This window comes from Hemiscyllium ocellatum, chromosome 39 (assembly GCF_020745735.1).
Source record: "Hemiscyllium ocellatum isolate sHemOce1 chromosome 39, sHemOce1.pat.X.cur, whole genome shotgun sequence".
Taxonomy (NCBI): domain Eukaryota; kingdom Metazoa; phylum Chordata; class Chondrichthyes; order Orectolobiformes; family Hemiscylliidae; genus Hemiscyllium; species Hemiscyllium ocellatum.
This window is the reverse complement of record NC_083439.1, coordinates 15,818,050-15,833,896: the sequence shown is the minus strand read 5'-3', so window position 1 is coordinate 15,833,896 and position 15,847 is coordinate 15,818,050. Positions and strand designations below refer to the sequence as shown.

Here is a 15,847-nt window from a genome sequence, read left to right as displayed (position 1 = left end):
TGATATCAGGAAGAGTGGCTAGGGTTTCTGGACTTGTGTTGTCTGCTTGTTTAGGTTTGTTGTTGAGAAATCGGCGGACTGTGTTCATTGGGTATTCTAACCGGAACTCTATCAACAAACACATTGACTTGGATTCCATTTACCACCCACTGAGAAAAAGAACCGGAAATGATGTCACTGCAGGAAATAACATCATCAACCCAAGGAAACCCAAACATGTAAATAATGCAGGAAACATCAGTGGTGCTTCGTCTGGAAGTTCACTGAAGCTGTTACCTAGTGTGGTGACGAAACATCTGAAAATGAACTTCCAGCTCAGTGAGCAAACCTACATCCTAAAAAGATGGTGTTTAATTAAAAGTTGAAGCGACTTAGTTCAGTGCTTAATGGCTTATTAAATGGGATTTGTGTTTCCACAGACAAGCTTGTGAACTGCTATATTCAGGTTTATATGAATTGTCAAGTGAAACACTTGCATGATGCAACTGGACTTTTGCATATAAGATTTTGAAATTTATATTTCTATAAAAATTCTTGTTTTGAAAGATTATAAGCAGTTCAGAGAGCTTCCTATTCACTGATTGTTCTGATTTCCTATATATGGTCAAATATTAAGTGGGATGAAAATGCATGGTACAACAAGTACGTTAATATTAAAATCATTCAAATAAAACTTGTTACTTTTCAATCCCATATATTGTACAGATTATATTAGAAATTCTATACCTCATTTCTATTTGATGATTAGTAAATATCAATTGCTTCACAGTTTAATGAATCTAATCTGTGCTTATTGTCTGCCTATCTAAGGTAAAGTAGATAGTATACAGAAGTTGCTAAACCTTTCTTTTAATCATTCATGGTAACTACCCACTTCTAAGAGTAGTTTACTGAAAATAAAATCAGAAAATTGATCCAAACTCAGTTAATGGGAGTGATTGTAAAATTGCTTTAACGAAAACCCAAGTTGTAATGTTGAGTTTTCATGCCCTCTATGTTAAGGAAATATGATCAGAGCTTAAACACAAGTCATCAAGACTTATGGGAAAATATGGATCAATTATTCATAGGGAAAGGTAAATAAAAGCTGTGAACTATAACAAACCATATATGTTCATGTGGAGAGAAATATCCTGGACAAGGTTCAAGGAGACCCTTTATTTCTGATTTTTACCAACTCTCAATTTTCAATGTAACTGATTGACTAGATGGGAACAAAAGAGAAGCAAGTTCATTAACCACAAATGGAAAATTAAATATTAGTAGTGCAACTATGATAAAGCTATGTCACAACAGCTCAACCTTGCAACATATCAGTACGTGGCATGTAGAGAATTGCGGACATTTCACATGACCTAGATGAAGGACAGAAAGTGTCACCAGCTGTAGAGCCTCGAGTTCCAAATTTCAAAACTCTAAAGTTGTGGTTGGAGCCATCGTCATCCAGCCATGAAGCCTTAGGTTAAGTGGATGACATTTGGAGAAAGGGCCATACTATAGTTTGGGCATTTAGGAAATAGAGGACCACTATTCAGTCCCAGATAACCAGTTAGATATTGCAGGATTCCCATACAAGAATCTGCTGTCCATTCTAGATATTGGTGAGGGTGATGGATCCTCAAAGGAATACAACAAACATTAGGCCTGTGGTAGACCAGTTTGTCACCTGTACAGGAGGAAGAGTGGAACAGCAATAGTATCAGGCAATTCATTAACTAGGAGAACTAACAGGTGTTTCTGCAACCATAGACATAAATCCAGGGTAGTGTGTGGCCTCCCTGGTGCCAGGTCAGTGATATCGCAGATTTTCCACGTGACATTCTTCTCGAGGAGAATGATCAAATGTCATAGCACTGGTTAAAAAGCTTCAAGATTGACCCTGTGGTCAAAGTTTATGGAAAAATATAGAAAATTAAGCAAGTATGATTTCAAAAAAGTAGTGTTCTGGATTGCTTTCTTTGGCCCATGACAGTGAGGGCGGACCCTTTATTGCAGCTTGTTACCAACCCTCAATGCTGAAACTATTAATTTTCAATAATAACTGATCATCCAGATGAGAACGAAAGAGAAGCAATTCATTAACCGTAAATGGAAAGTTAAATATTAGTGGATAAAGCAATGTCATAACAGGGAGGATTCCTGATGAAGAGATTAAGCTCGAAATGTCGACTGTCCTGCTCCTTGGAAGCTGCCTGACCAGCTGTACTTTTCCAATGCCACACCTTTTGACTATGTCACTACGGCCCAACCTTGCAACACACCAGTATGTGGCATGCAGTGAATTGTGGACACTTCACACGACCTAGATGAAGTGTCACCAGCTGGATAAGATAGATGAATGCTGGAAGGATGGTGCAGAAGAAAGGACATCACATTTGTCATATGCTGGGATCAGCTTTGGTGGAAATAGTACCTGTACTAGCTAAACAGGTTGTACTTGAACAAAGTTTGGGGCTGGGTTCCTTATGGGTCATTTTTGCTAGTTCTTGTGCAGAGGTTTTAAACTAGCTCTAGAGAGATGTTGGAACCAGAAGAGAATATCAGAGAGTAATACCACTGCACAAAATATTGGAGAAGACATAGCACTTCAGTTATAGAGTCATAGAGATGTACAGCACAAAAACAGACCTTTCAGTCCAACCAGTTCATGCCGACCAGATATCCCAACCCAATCCAGTCCCACTTGCCAACACCCGGCCCATATCCCTCCAAACCTTTCCTATTCATATACCCATCCAAATGCCTCTTAAATGTTGCAATTATACTAGCTTCCACCACATCCTCTGGTAGCTCATTCCATACACGTACCACCCTCTGTGTGAAAAGGTTGCCCCTTAGGCCTTTTATATCTTTCCCATCCCACCCTAAACCTATGCCCTCTAGTTCTGGTTGCGGATCTTTGTTGTTGTGTTAGCAACTTATGACATATAAGACCATAAGATGTACAAACTGAAGTATTCATTGAAATCACAGCCACAGTCATCAGTGCAAATCATTAGATGCCACAAAATCAACCTACTTTTTCACCCATATCATTTTTTAATTAATTGCCTTGTTTCCAATGCACTGGTATCTTACCCTCTCCTGACTGAGGCTTGGTCCGCCCGACTCTGGAGGGCGCTCAAGGCTACGTTTCGATTCCTGATAGGCCCGCCTCCGCTTGATGTGGAATGGACACTCCTTCGTAGCTCCGCTTGCGTCAAGCGTTGATTGACAGAGACCTTGACTAATCGGAAGACGGCGAGCGCCAGCGGGATCGGGCGGCGATGGAGCGGCCGCCGCCATTTTATCCCGGTTTGCCCGAGCGGCGCCATGAGGGGCCAGGGCCGCTTCCTCCGGCATTCTCGCTTCACAACCGAGGCCGGGATTCCTTTTATAACCCCGGGATTAGGAATGAGGAGAGGTCCGGTGCCGGACTTTCTCTCTCCCGCCAACCTGTATTGGCGGTACCGGAGGGAGGCCTGGCCCAGGGCCGGGCTGCGGCTGGGGGAGACTGGCGGTTACCCGCTCCCCCCGCGGACAGCTTCCATCACGGCGGCCTGGGAGGGCCTGCTCCGGCTCAGAGCAGGGTGGAGCTGCACCAAGAGTGCGGCCAGCGGCCACAGTGGGATCCGGACCATCGAGACCGCCCTCAGGCTCAGGAGAACCGGGAGCGCCCGAGGAACTACCCGCCCCATCCGTGGGGTCATGACCCCACCCCTCACCCCCAGGGTCAGCAACACCGAGACCACCCCCCTCACCCCCAGGGTCAGCAACACCGAGACCACCTCCCTCACCCCCAGGGTCAGCAACACCGAGACCACCCCCCTCACCCCCAGGGTCAGCAACACCGAGACCACCCCCAGGGTCAGCCATACACAAATGAGCCCCCTCACCACCGGGGTCAGCAATATCGAGACCACCCTCCCCACCCACAAGGTCAACAACACCCAATTCACCCTCCTCACCCAAACAGTTGTCAGCACCCAGACTACATATCTCACTCACAAACGCGTGAACATCTTACCCACTCATGGAATCATCTCCATAAAGGCGAACCTCCCCACCTACAGGGCTGCCCTCCTGTTCCCCAGCATCAGGAGCAGAAGGAACATCTGCCCCACCAGCGGGGGTATGAATGCAGAGATCAAGTTAGTCTCCCACAGGGGTTTTCGCAACAGGGCCGCTCAGCTAATCAGTACCACGAAATTCATCTTCGACAGGGATTGTCACATCGTCCCCAGCTTCCATTTCAACCTGAGCAAATGGATTCTCAGCAACAGTATCCATTCTGGGAGCATTTACATCCAGAGCAACATCAACCCTTCTCAGAGAGAACTGGAGTTGCCAACAACGTGCCACCTCAAATGCATAGCATGCCTTCCCAGTCTGAGAATATTTCCTGCCAGGACCAATCCTTGCTTTGTGGTGGAGGCCTTAATTCATCAGTGGGATATGGACCTCAGAACTCTCAGTTAATAAATCCTAGCCATGGCATTCCTAATCAGCAGAACTTCCCAAATTCATCAGGAGAGATACCCTCTTGGAAAAAGGAACGTGACACTCTGTATAACAATGAAAACATGGCAACACCATGGCCCAGTGTTGCTAACTTCTCTCAAAACCTTAAAGACGTCAATGCTGAACAGCTGCATAGCAATGACTCCATAACTAGAAACCTATCGGAACAGTTGCCCCATAATTTTAAATATAATGAACCTTTAAAGGAACAAGATGAGTTATGGTTTACCCGATTCTTGTCAAAACGTAGGTTGCAGCCTTCTGAAATTAAAAAACCCAAATCTTACCCATTAATTAGTGAAGTAAAAGAATCTGTACTCAGTGCTTGTAAACTTGTGACTGAGCTCACAGCCTTATGCCAGCAATTAAGATTTAATGTCGAAAATGAAGCAGTTTGGACTGAATCCTATCTGAAAGCAGTTGAAATGAGAACTGCTTTACAGGAAAAATTAAAGACACTAAAAAATGACAACTATCTCAGTGCTGTGAAAAAGAAATTGGAAAGAATCAAGAAGAAAAGGAGCAGCATTCAAAGGAAGAAACAAATGTGGCACTTAGAAAAACAAGAGGCAGAGGCAAGGACAGCAGAAAAGGAAGCAAAAATTGATGCATGGAGAATGAAACGTATCCGAGAAGTTGAAGAAAAAAAGAGGGTATTTAATAGTTTCCTTCCTGTATTGCATGTGTAGAGATTTGCGCATCTCAGCAATTATATAATCTAGGCAGTAACAAAAATACATTGTTTATTAAAGAAAATACAAATATCTATTTGAACCATGTTTGACAATTACGAAGTGCTCTGAATAGGTTAAATCTCACTGGTTATGAAGTATTTGATTGGAAGCCACTCAGCACATAGAAGGAAACTAGACCTTTAGGTTTTTGTGTAATCTACTGCCACAAAGCTATCTATATTAGTAGATAAAATAAATGCAGTTGATAAACTTATAGTTGGCTCAGCTTTTGATGCCTTCATATAATAATTTGTATGGTTACAACCAGGACAACAATCTGTAAAAAATTAATACAGTTGGTTGGGAAAATGCTAAAGTTGCACCAAGAGGAAACGTACTAGCTTAGAGTCTAGCATACAGGATGCTGAATGGGGCGGTGGTTTGTAATAAGTTATCCAGTAAATAGATTTGTTGGTTTTAATCTGTTTTAAAGCTGATCTAACTAAGGAAGAACGTACTGATATTGGATGAAGTCCAGAGAAGGTTCACTTGCCACTGCTATGATGGGACTGTCTATGAAGAGAGGCTGAGTAGATTGGGCTAATACTCATTGGAAAATAGAAAGTTGAGAGGTGATCTCATTGAAACATACAAGAATCTTAGGGCACTCGATGGGGCAGATGCAGAAAGATTGTTTCATCTTGTGGGTTGGTACTAGGGCCTGAGGAAACAATCTCAGCATAAGGGATTGCGCATTTAAAATAGGGATGAAGGGGAATTTCTTCTCTGAGAGTTGTGAACCTGTGGAATTCTCTACCAGAAAGGGCTATTGAGGCTCGGTCATTGAGTATATTCAAGACTGAGATAGATTTTTTTTCTCTAATGAAATTGAGGGTTATGAGAAAGTGGCAGAAAAGTGGAGATGAGAATTATTAGATTAGCCATGATCTAATTGAATGGCCGAACAAACTTGATGGTCTGCATGCCCTACTTCCACTTCTTACGGTCTTGTAGTTTCCATATGTAGTTCAATGTGTTGCTGAGAAAATATGGTCACTGTAGAAATTCTTCACAATTCTGTTATATATAGAAGAAAATATATTAAAACTTCTTTTGTATCATAGGCACATGAATTTACAGATATTTTTGCCATAATCTTTTTGCTTATTGTTTCATCAAATCATTATATGTAGAAATATTCAAATTTTAAACTTATCACAAATCTAATTGTGATATTCAAGTTATACTAGCCTATTGTTACAGTTTGGGGCAAAATTAATATTCAAAAGAAGGGTTGATGAATTATCAGGAAACAGTTTTAATTTTACAATGCTCCTTTAGACTTCTGTAATTGTTTGTACCCCCTCATTCTCTCGTACACATTTTACTTTGAGATGACGTAAGAATGATTGGGGTAATACATGAATACATGCACGGGATAGTTAAAAATTGCTGGGGGAAATTAGCAAGCCTAATTAAATGTTTGCTACTGCTGTTACTGAGTGCCAGAGTTCTCAGAACATTGTCATGAAACCATGACAAGCTCACTAAATAAACAAGAAAGATGTGGAATTTACAATAAGCTTTTTTGGATTAATTAACAGAAGAGTTATCATTATAATGTAAATAGTTTATGGAAAGAATGGATTTTCCCAGTTACTTTTCTTGTTTAATGATCCCTTTGCACCTGCAGCACTTGCAATATTCTCTTTAGAGTAACCAGATTTACTTTTGGTTTGTAGGAACGTGAACTGAAAGCTGCAGCAGATGGTGTCTTGTCAGAGGTACGGAAGAAACAGGCAGATGCAAAAAGACTAACGGATATCCTGCGGGCACTGGAGAAGCTGCGGAAACTGAGGAAGGAAGCTGCAGCTAGAAAAGGTATGTTGGTAAGGTGATGTAGTCTAGATACCAGCATATAGTTTCAATTTTATTTTAATAAATCCTTTCCATCCTGCAAAAGATTGCTAATTGACATATATCACTGTTGTGGTATGTCAGCCGATGACCTATTATACTGTGTTAGAACCGGTTGGAAGGGTGAAAAGTCTCCCTCTTTCCAACTGCCTTAGTCACAACAATGATTTAAATTCTCTTTAGCAAAAAGTTTGTCTTCAATTAAAATATAGTTAACTTCTTTCCACAGTAATCAATGAATAGCCATTTACAGGGTTTTCCTGAAGTGAAGAAACCTGCTAACCCAAGAAAAATAATAAAGATGCAACATCTAGCAAATGGCCTTTGTCACTTGGCCCACATCCACATTTAATAGGTGGTAATGTCCAGTGCAAAGGAATATAAAATAATATGCAATCTCCCTTGTTCTTTAAGGTGTAAGGTTTAACCTGGGTTGAATGTTGATTAGCAGCATAAGATCTCGAAGGATCTGATAGGGTGGATACCGAGAGGATGTTTCACCTTGCAGGGGAAAATAAAACCAGGGGATACTGTTTAAGAACAATTGGTCACCCTTTTAGGGTAATGATGAGCAGAAAATATTTATCTTATATGGACTTTGGAGATGCCATCCATTACCACCACCCCTCCCAATAACATCTTCAGTGAACTGAATCCAAATGGCTGCTGCCAATCTCATTTAACTCTCCAATTCCTTGCTCTACGTAGATTGTGGAAATATCTTCCCCAGAAGGTAGCGTAAGCTGTGTTTTTAAATTTATTCAAGGCTGTGTAGATTTTTGATAGACAAAAGTGTCAATGCTTATGGAATACAGACAACAGAGTGGAGCTGAGACGACAATCATCTCAGTCACGATCTTAAACAATGGTGGAGCAGACTTGACAAGACAACTCATGTTCCTGGTGTCGAATTATGCAGTTATTTTTAAATTCTCAGCTCCTCAACACTTATTTTATGGTTGTTCCTGCGGTTACTAGACCAGTTTCTTTGAGAGAGTGTAGACAGCAGCTTTCTTTTTAGTATAGCTCAGCCAGTGCTTGGAACCTCCAATGAAATGCTGCTTCCACTGTATATTTCCAAGTACTTTTTTTTGCTGGGTCTGCCGGTTACACCTATATAGTATGTGCATAAGAATTGACATGTTTAGAATTGAAACAAGGAAGTATAGCACAAAGAAACACTTTCAGTACATTAATTTTCTCATTGTGATAGTCATTTGTATTTTTATATAATATCACATCTTAATAATCATATTTCTATCAAAGAACCTTATGAAGGTTATCGGTCATGAATCCGTGAACTGATACAATCCCTTGACCATCAGACAGCATTGTTTACACCATTACTTAATTCATTAAGCTATCATTAATATTGCAGATATTTTAAAATGTTTTCTTTTTAAAACTTAATATAAGTTGATATATATTCTATTAAAAAATTATAGGAAAATTAATCAGAAGCTAATTTCAATTTTTTTCCCATTTGGAATGAATTGTGTATAATCAGAATATTTAAGGGCGGCACATGGCTCAGTGGCTAGCACTGCTGCCTCACAGCGCCAGGAACCTGGGTTCGATTCCAGCCTGTGGTGACTGTCTATGTGGCATTTGCACGTTCTCCCCGTGCCTGCGTGGGTTTCCTTCGGGTGCTGAGGTTTCCTTCCACATCCAAAGATGTGCAGGTTAGGTAAATTGGCCATGCTAAATTGCCCATAGTGTACAGGGATGCCCAGGTACATTAGTCAGTGGTAAATATATTGAATGGGTATGGTGGGTTACTCTTCAGAGGGTTGATGTGGACTTGTTGTGCCAAAGGGCCTGTTTCTACACTGGGGATTCTGTAAGGCGACAGGGTAGCTCAGTGATTAGCCCTGCTGTCTCTCAATGCCAGGGACCTGGGTTCGAATCCTGCCTCAGGTGACAGTCTGTGTGGAGCTTGCACATTCTCCCCATGTATGCATGGGTTTCCTCCCACAATCCAAAGATGTGAAGGTTGTGTGAATTGGTAATGCTAAATTGCCCATAACGTTAGGTGCATTATTAAGATGGACATGGGTCTGGGTGGGTTACTCTCCAGAGGGTCGGTATGGACTTGTTGTGCCAAACGGCCTGTTTCCACACTGTAGATAATCTTATGTTAAGATTATGTTAACAACCCGACAGTATTCTTTTTTAAAAAAGGCTTGTGTTTGATAGTGCATTTAGTTTGTGATTTTGTGCAATATTTTGTGAAAATGAATGTTAACCAAATAAATTGACTAAGAATAGAAAAATCTGTCAGTCTCATTTTGCACAAACCCTATGTCGTAGGTAATAGATGCCGTGAAATTTTTATAATCCAGCATATGGAAACTTTGACCCTGTTGGATAACTATTGTGCTCTGATAGATTTTATCATAGCAGGAGCTGTTTATTTTTTGTCGGTCTTTGTAGAAGTGTTCTCTTATGCTTCTAATTCCTACTTGTGGTATCATGTGGAATAAACTGATAGACTTTGCTAAATTCTAACTCCTACAATTTTGTGGCACTGAATTGCATTGTAATGGGTCTTGAAATGGCAATGGTTTGTTGAATAAAAACTAATGCTAATGAGTGCAGTTTTGTACCAGTTCAGTCTGTAACTGTATAATTAAATTAGCCTGACTATTCAAATACAGTTTTCCTTTTCCAGGTGTTCAACCTCCTCCTTCAGCTGATGAAACCTTTGAACATCATATCGAGAGGCTGAGAAAGCTGATTAAAAAACGCAGTGAATTGTACGATGCTGAAGAAAGAGCCTTGAGGGTTATGCTGGAAGGAGAACAAGAAGAAGAAAGGAAAAGGGAAAATGAGAAAAAGCTGAGGAAAGAAAGAGAAAAACTAGAGAAACAGCAACGTGAAGTGGAAATCATGATGTTTGGAGATCCAGGTATTTGTAATACCTAGTTTATCCATTTTAATATTAAAAATATAGCTTTTTTTTTGAAATGTCAATTTCTGATAGTGAGCAAGTTAAATAATTAGTTTTTGTCCTACTGAGCATCATGTAATTGAAAATCTACAAAAAATTATATAACATTAACTTTTTAGATAAGGTATTCTTTTTACCAAACTTCTCACAATAGATTGTCAACCTGAAACATTAACCTTTTTTTCTCTCTACAGATGCTGAGTATTTTGTTTTCTAGTTTTATTTGTTCCCAGCATCCACAGTATTTTGGTTTGCAAAGTTACTCAAAGTCTTACCAATTGGAAAGTTTACTTACACTTGTTAAGTGTAACTAAATGCAATCCAGACCACCAATAAAAGGGAAACCTGAATTATGTAGCATGTTCATTAATGTGCAGAAGTACCAAAGCACTTTTCCACTTGTGTTGTACTTTTGTAGTGTAGTCACTATTGCAGGGTGCAATATACATTCTGTGTTAAAGTTTCAAAAATACTGTTATTCAGAATATTTGAGTATGGGACTACAGAATAACTTGCTGTTTTAGCTAATTAACTTTCAGAGAACATAGGTAATGAACAATTGGTTTGAAGACCGTGAGCTTTTATTAGAATGTAAAACTGCTTGAGTGCACAATATTTGTATTGTATGGAGTGGTTATTTAGATTTGCATCAATCAGCAGAAGTGCAGGGATTAATTGCAATTTTGTTTTACAGCTCCCATTATTGATAACATTGGTGTTCGTTTATGTAGATTTGAATGATTTGGTTTTTTGAGTAATAATCATCTACATTGCTATATGATTTCCCAATATATTTGCTGCTGATAATAGTTTACTAAAACTCTTTGTGTCCATGAAGTAACCTCATGACCAAAACTGTTTTGCTCACTTTCTATTCATCTGTGCTGATTGACATTTGATGTGTTTTGCTAACTAGCAGCAGTTATCAATCACTGCAGGACTGCAAATAGAATTGTGACTCCCACTGAACCATGAGAACAGTTAAATTCTTCCTGTCTCTTCTCCTGGGAGACATTAGTGTGCTGTATCCTTTGAAATAAACAGTGCTTCATGACTGTGGAAAAATAGTTAAAACGGCAAACGATTTATTTCTAATTAGAATAGCCCAAATACAATGTGTAAAAGTATTTAACTAAAGTAATGGGGATTAACACTCAACCATTGCCCCTTTGTATAATCCACCACGATTTGAAGAGATTCACAAATAATAACATTTTATTCTGTTGAGTTACATTTATTTCTAAAATTCCCATTTGTTGGGGTGGAGTAATACATTAGCAGGAGCTTGTCTACATTTTTAAGATTGAATGCCACATTCCAGACCCTGAACAATGTTTTACATCATTTTCAAGTTATATATATTCAGGTTTTTTTTCTTAAAGAGCTCCATGGTGCAAGTTGATTAAAATAGTGCAAAAAAAGCAGTTTCTGAGGGTTTGAATCTCTGTGGAGCACCAAACTGAATTTATTAATCAGTGTATTAAAGTGTTGCTGTTTTTGCTAATTAACTTTCAAATCATACAAATGATTTATTTATGCTTTACTTAATTCAATAGATTTACCTTCAGATCACCCACTACAGCCATTTCGCCAGTATTATTTGCAAGCTGAGCATTCCTCTCATGCGCTTGTGCAAATCAGGTGAGGATTAATGAATGTTGACATCTGAAGCCTTTAGATGTGTTGATATCATTCAGTTCAGTTGTCCCTAAAACAATGATCAGATGTTTACTCAAACTGTTTCAAGATTTCCACGTAATTCAAATGTATCCTTTTTTTTACCAAATGCATCTGATAAACCAGAGGATGAATCGAGGAAGATAATGGTCTTCTTCAGCGAGTGCAGTAAATCTTCCTAGCATTGTGTCTTGGAGTAGAAGATAATGACAGAAGTAGACCTATAATTTTCACATGAAAGTAATTATTTTGGACTATTAAATAACAGCAATGAAGTCAACAAACACAAGCAATTTATAAAGATAAATTCTTGGAGGTAGATAAAGCTTCCACCTCTTTTGTCTTTTCAGGATATTTCTCTGTAGCAGGTCATTTGCCATGAAAAGTTAGGGTTTTTTTTTCCAGTCGGATCATTTATAATGCTAAGTAATATTTGCAGACTCTTTAATTTCCAGAGGATCTGTTGTCATCCTTTGTTACCTGTTTCTTCCTGCAGAAGGCTATACCATCTGCTCTCTAACTTCTCATGGAAGGACCAGTTAATCTAATTAATTATGGTTGGATGCTCAAAGCTGGCTTTACTTTTGTTAAATATAATTTCTGCTTGAGGTTAAGCTAAATCCTTTAGTCCTTACCAAACCTCTGAACTTGTATTACACTTCCTGTTTGAGATCTGTTTTGTAAATAGTCCAAACAGGCAGACCCAATTTATACTCACAGTAAATGCATGATAGAGAAGTTCTTAAGAAAAAGGGGTGTTAATTATAGTAATTGGATTTAATATTTTTATTTTTCTCCTTATTAGACAAGAATGGGATCGATATCTTCTACCAGGAGATCATCCTGATGGAAGCAGTATTCCCCGCGGTTGGGTCATTCCACATCCACCCAGTTCTGACACATGGGCAACTGCAGTCCAACAGAATGAGAGTTGATGCTATTCAACAATTTTCTTTCTGGCTGAAGTATTTTATTGCTGATTAGTATCTGCTTTATATTAAATAAAGATGAATTCACCTCGCATTAAAGTTCTGGGATTGTTTTGATAACATCTTAAATTAATAAAACCAGTGGATCTGTCAAGGCTTTATCAGCAGAAACGCAGTGCAAAGAAAATGTCATTATTACTTTAGTGATGCTGAGCTATATGTGGGAATTTAGTTTCTGGAGTCTATGAAGTTCCATCTAATATAGGACGATGCAGGTTTGACCTTGTCACAGAATAGTGATATCCAAGTAAGAGCACCATATAATATATTTAATATACTACAAGCACATCTCCATTGGTGTTTTTATTTGTTCATGGGTTATGGACATCACTGGCCAGGTCAGCATTTATTGCCTATCCCTGATTGTCATGGAGAGTCAAAACCAGTGTAGTCTTCAGCTGAAGTCGGGTGAGATAGCTTGTAATAATTAGTCTGCTTCTAACATTTATTCCACTGCTAAGGGCAGGTGTTATGGATCAGACCAAACCTCCTCAAAATATATCATGGAGATAGCCCAAATACTTTTATTTAAAGGCAAGTGTAAGGCCTGTGTTGCAGACTTGATTAAATTGGCCAAACTACTGGGTTTTAAGCAAAACATACTTTATTCTCTACAAAATACATTCAAAAAAGGTATAATTTAACACTGTTGAAATACTTAATGTAATGATATATTATTTAACTAGTAATTAGCTCAGTTGGCTGGATCTTTGGTTTGTAGAGCGGTGTGATGCCAACAGCGTGGATTTAATTCCCATCACTGGTTTGAGGTTACCATGAAGGATGCTACTTCTCAACCTCTTCCCACTCCTGAGGTCTGGTGGCCCTCAGGTTAAATCACCACCAGTTGCTTCTCTCTCTAATGAGAGAACAGCCCCTATAGTCTGGTAAGACTGTGGTGACACAACACAATATCAACTTTTACAGTATAGCTTCATCCCATAAACACACCCTTAGTAAAGGGAAATTTAGCAAAACAGATTTCCCTCATTTGGTATCTCCAGTACAGAAGAAAGGAACACCAAAAAATATAGAAGCAGGGAGAGGACTTGAGTTTTTTATCGCGCCAGAGAGAGCTGTATGTATTCAGCTTCAAACCCCAACTCTAACTAAAAGCAAAACTAAATCCCTGGGTCTGTGTGAGCCTGATTCCACCCAGTCATGCTTATTTAATTTTAAAAAACTCAGGAATCTCAAAGCTGTTTACTCACTGTTTCTAAAGCAGCAAGAGAAAAGTACAGACAGATGGAAGTTTTCCAAAATAAGAGCTGAGATTAGCAGTCTTATAATTTCTCTAACCTTCTCAGTCCTGTGCTTTAATGCAGTTGGTACTGGTTTGGTAGTTACTGTAGTTGAGTCTGTAAATATACTTCAGTCTTAGTTTATGTAAGTATCCCATCTTAATGAAATCTGTTTAAATAATTGTAAATAGTAACATTTCTGGGTTTGTAACATGAATAACACTATCAATCAGGAACTAATTCAGTTTTTTAAAATGTTTTCAATAGACTGATTATATACAACAATTCTGTTTTTGAGAGGTGCCAAGAATTATATTTTAAATATTCAAACTTCTTAAGTAGTTTTCTGAGCTTGCCGATTCATTCAGTCTTGCCCTTTTTTTAAAAATGTTTTGTCTGTTCTCACAAGACTGTATGTGCAAAGTTGTTACAAAGGCATGCTTTCAGTACCAAAATTTGAGTCGTCGTCTTGTAATGTGGATGAGAATGTGCTCTACTGGTTACCGCTTCAACTGCAGAATCAAAATCAGCCTTCCTTTGGTCACTAACTCAGTTCTGAGGGTCACTGGACCGGAAATGTTAACTCTGATTACTCTCCACCAATGCTGCCAGACCTGCCAATCTTTTCCAGCAATTTCTGTTTTTGACTCGAGTGACATTGACTTAAAATCTAGGAAGACATTACTTTTCAAAGAGGAACGTCATGTGAAAGCTAAATAGAACGGAGGAAAGGAAAATATTAATTAGTCTGCTTCTAATCACACTCATGCGTTCTGTACTTTCTTTTTTCAAATGTTTTCAACATAAGACTGCTGCTCAGGTTCAGTTCAAAGTTGTTTTATGTCCATTCTGTTATCCCCATCTCAAATTTCACATTCCTGAGGATTAGTGTAAAATGTTCTACCATTCCACTGAGGCACATCAGCCCACCACATAAACCATATTGTTTGCTGCACATGTGAAACACCTGAATATTAGAATATTAAGAATGAGAGGTAACTAGTGAAGATTGGTTATCAAAATTGGGGCTTTTCTCAATGTGTGAGAGAAGCTTAAGGCCTCAATAAATGGGAACATTTTCAAGTTAATGAACAATGATGTTAGGTGTAACTGTGGCTTGAATTGCCTTCTACCTTGTTAAGTTTTTGATACAGTGCCATTGTATTTAGAAAGAATGAAATGGTTAAATGGAGAACAAAAATCAATTAAAGTGGCTGAAAATTTTCTTTTGAGAGGATAGTGAAGAAGGCATTTGGTATGCTTTTCTTTATTGGTCAGAGAATTGAGTATAGGAATTGGGAGGTCATATTGTGGCTGTGCAGGACATTGGTTAGGCTATTTTTGGAATATTGCGTGCAATTCTGGCTTCCTTCCTATAGGAAGGATGTTGTGAAACTTGAAATGGTTCAGGAAAGATTTACAAGGATGTTGTCAGGGTTGGAGGATTTGAGCTATAGGGAGAGGCTGAATAGGCTGGGGTTGTTTTCCCTGGAGTGTTGAAGGCTGAGGGGTCACCTTATGGAGGTTTATAAAGTCATGAGGGGCATGGTAGACAAAAGTCTAGCATAAGTAGACAAGGTCTTCTCCCTGGGATTGGGGAGTCCAGAATGAGAGGACACAGGTTTAAGGTTAGAGGGGAAAGATGTAAAAGGCAGCTAATCGATGTTTTCATGCAGAAGGTGGTGCATGTATGGAATGAGCTGTGAGAGGGAGTGGTGGAGGCTGGTACAATTACAACATTCAAAAGGCATCTAGAAGGTTTTGGAGGGAAATGGGCCAGGTGCTGGAAAATGGGACCAGATTGGGTTGAGATGTCTGGTCAGCATGGACGAGTTGGACCAAGAGTCTGTTTCCATGCTGTACATCTATGACTCTATGAGATGGTGAGGAAATTGCTGA

At 39.1% G+C, this 15,847-nt stretch overlaps 1 protein-coding gene across 1 annotated transcript; it reads left to right on the top strand.

Annotated features, from left to right (window-relative positions):
* Window positions 1-3,240: 3,240 nt before the first annotated feature.
* On the top strand, window positions 3,241-12,746 carry pdcd7 (programmed cell death 7). Its single transcript, XM_060852896.1, has 5 exons — window positions 3,241-5,153; window positions 6,917-7,055; window positions 9,763-9,999; window positions 11,598-11,682; window positions 12,524-12,746. The coding sequence occupies exons 1-5, from the start codon at window positions 3,267-3,269 to the stop codon at window positions 12,651-12,653; spliced, it is 2,478 nt and encodes an 825-aa protein (XP_060708879.1). The 5' UTR covers window positions 3,241-3,266; the 3' UTR covers window positions 12,654-12,746.
* Window positions 12,747-15,847: the final 3,101 nt, after the last annotated feature.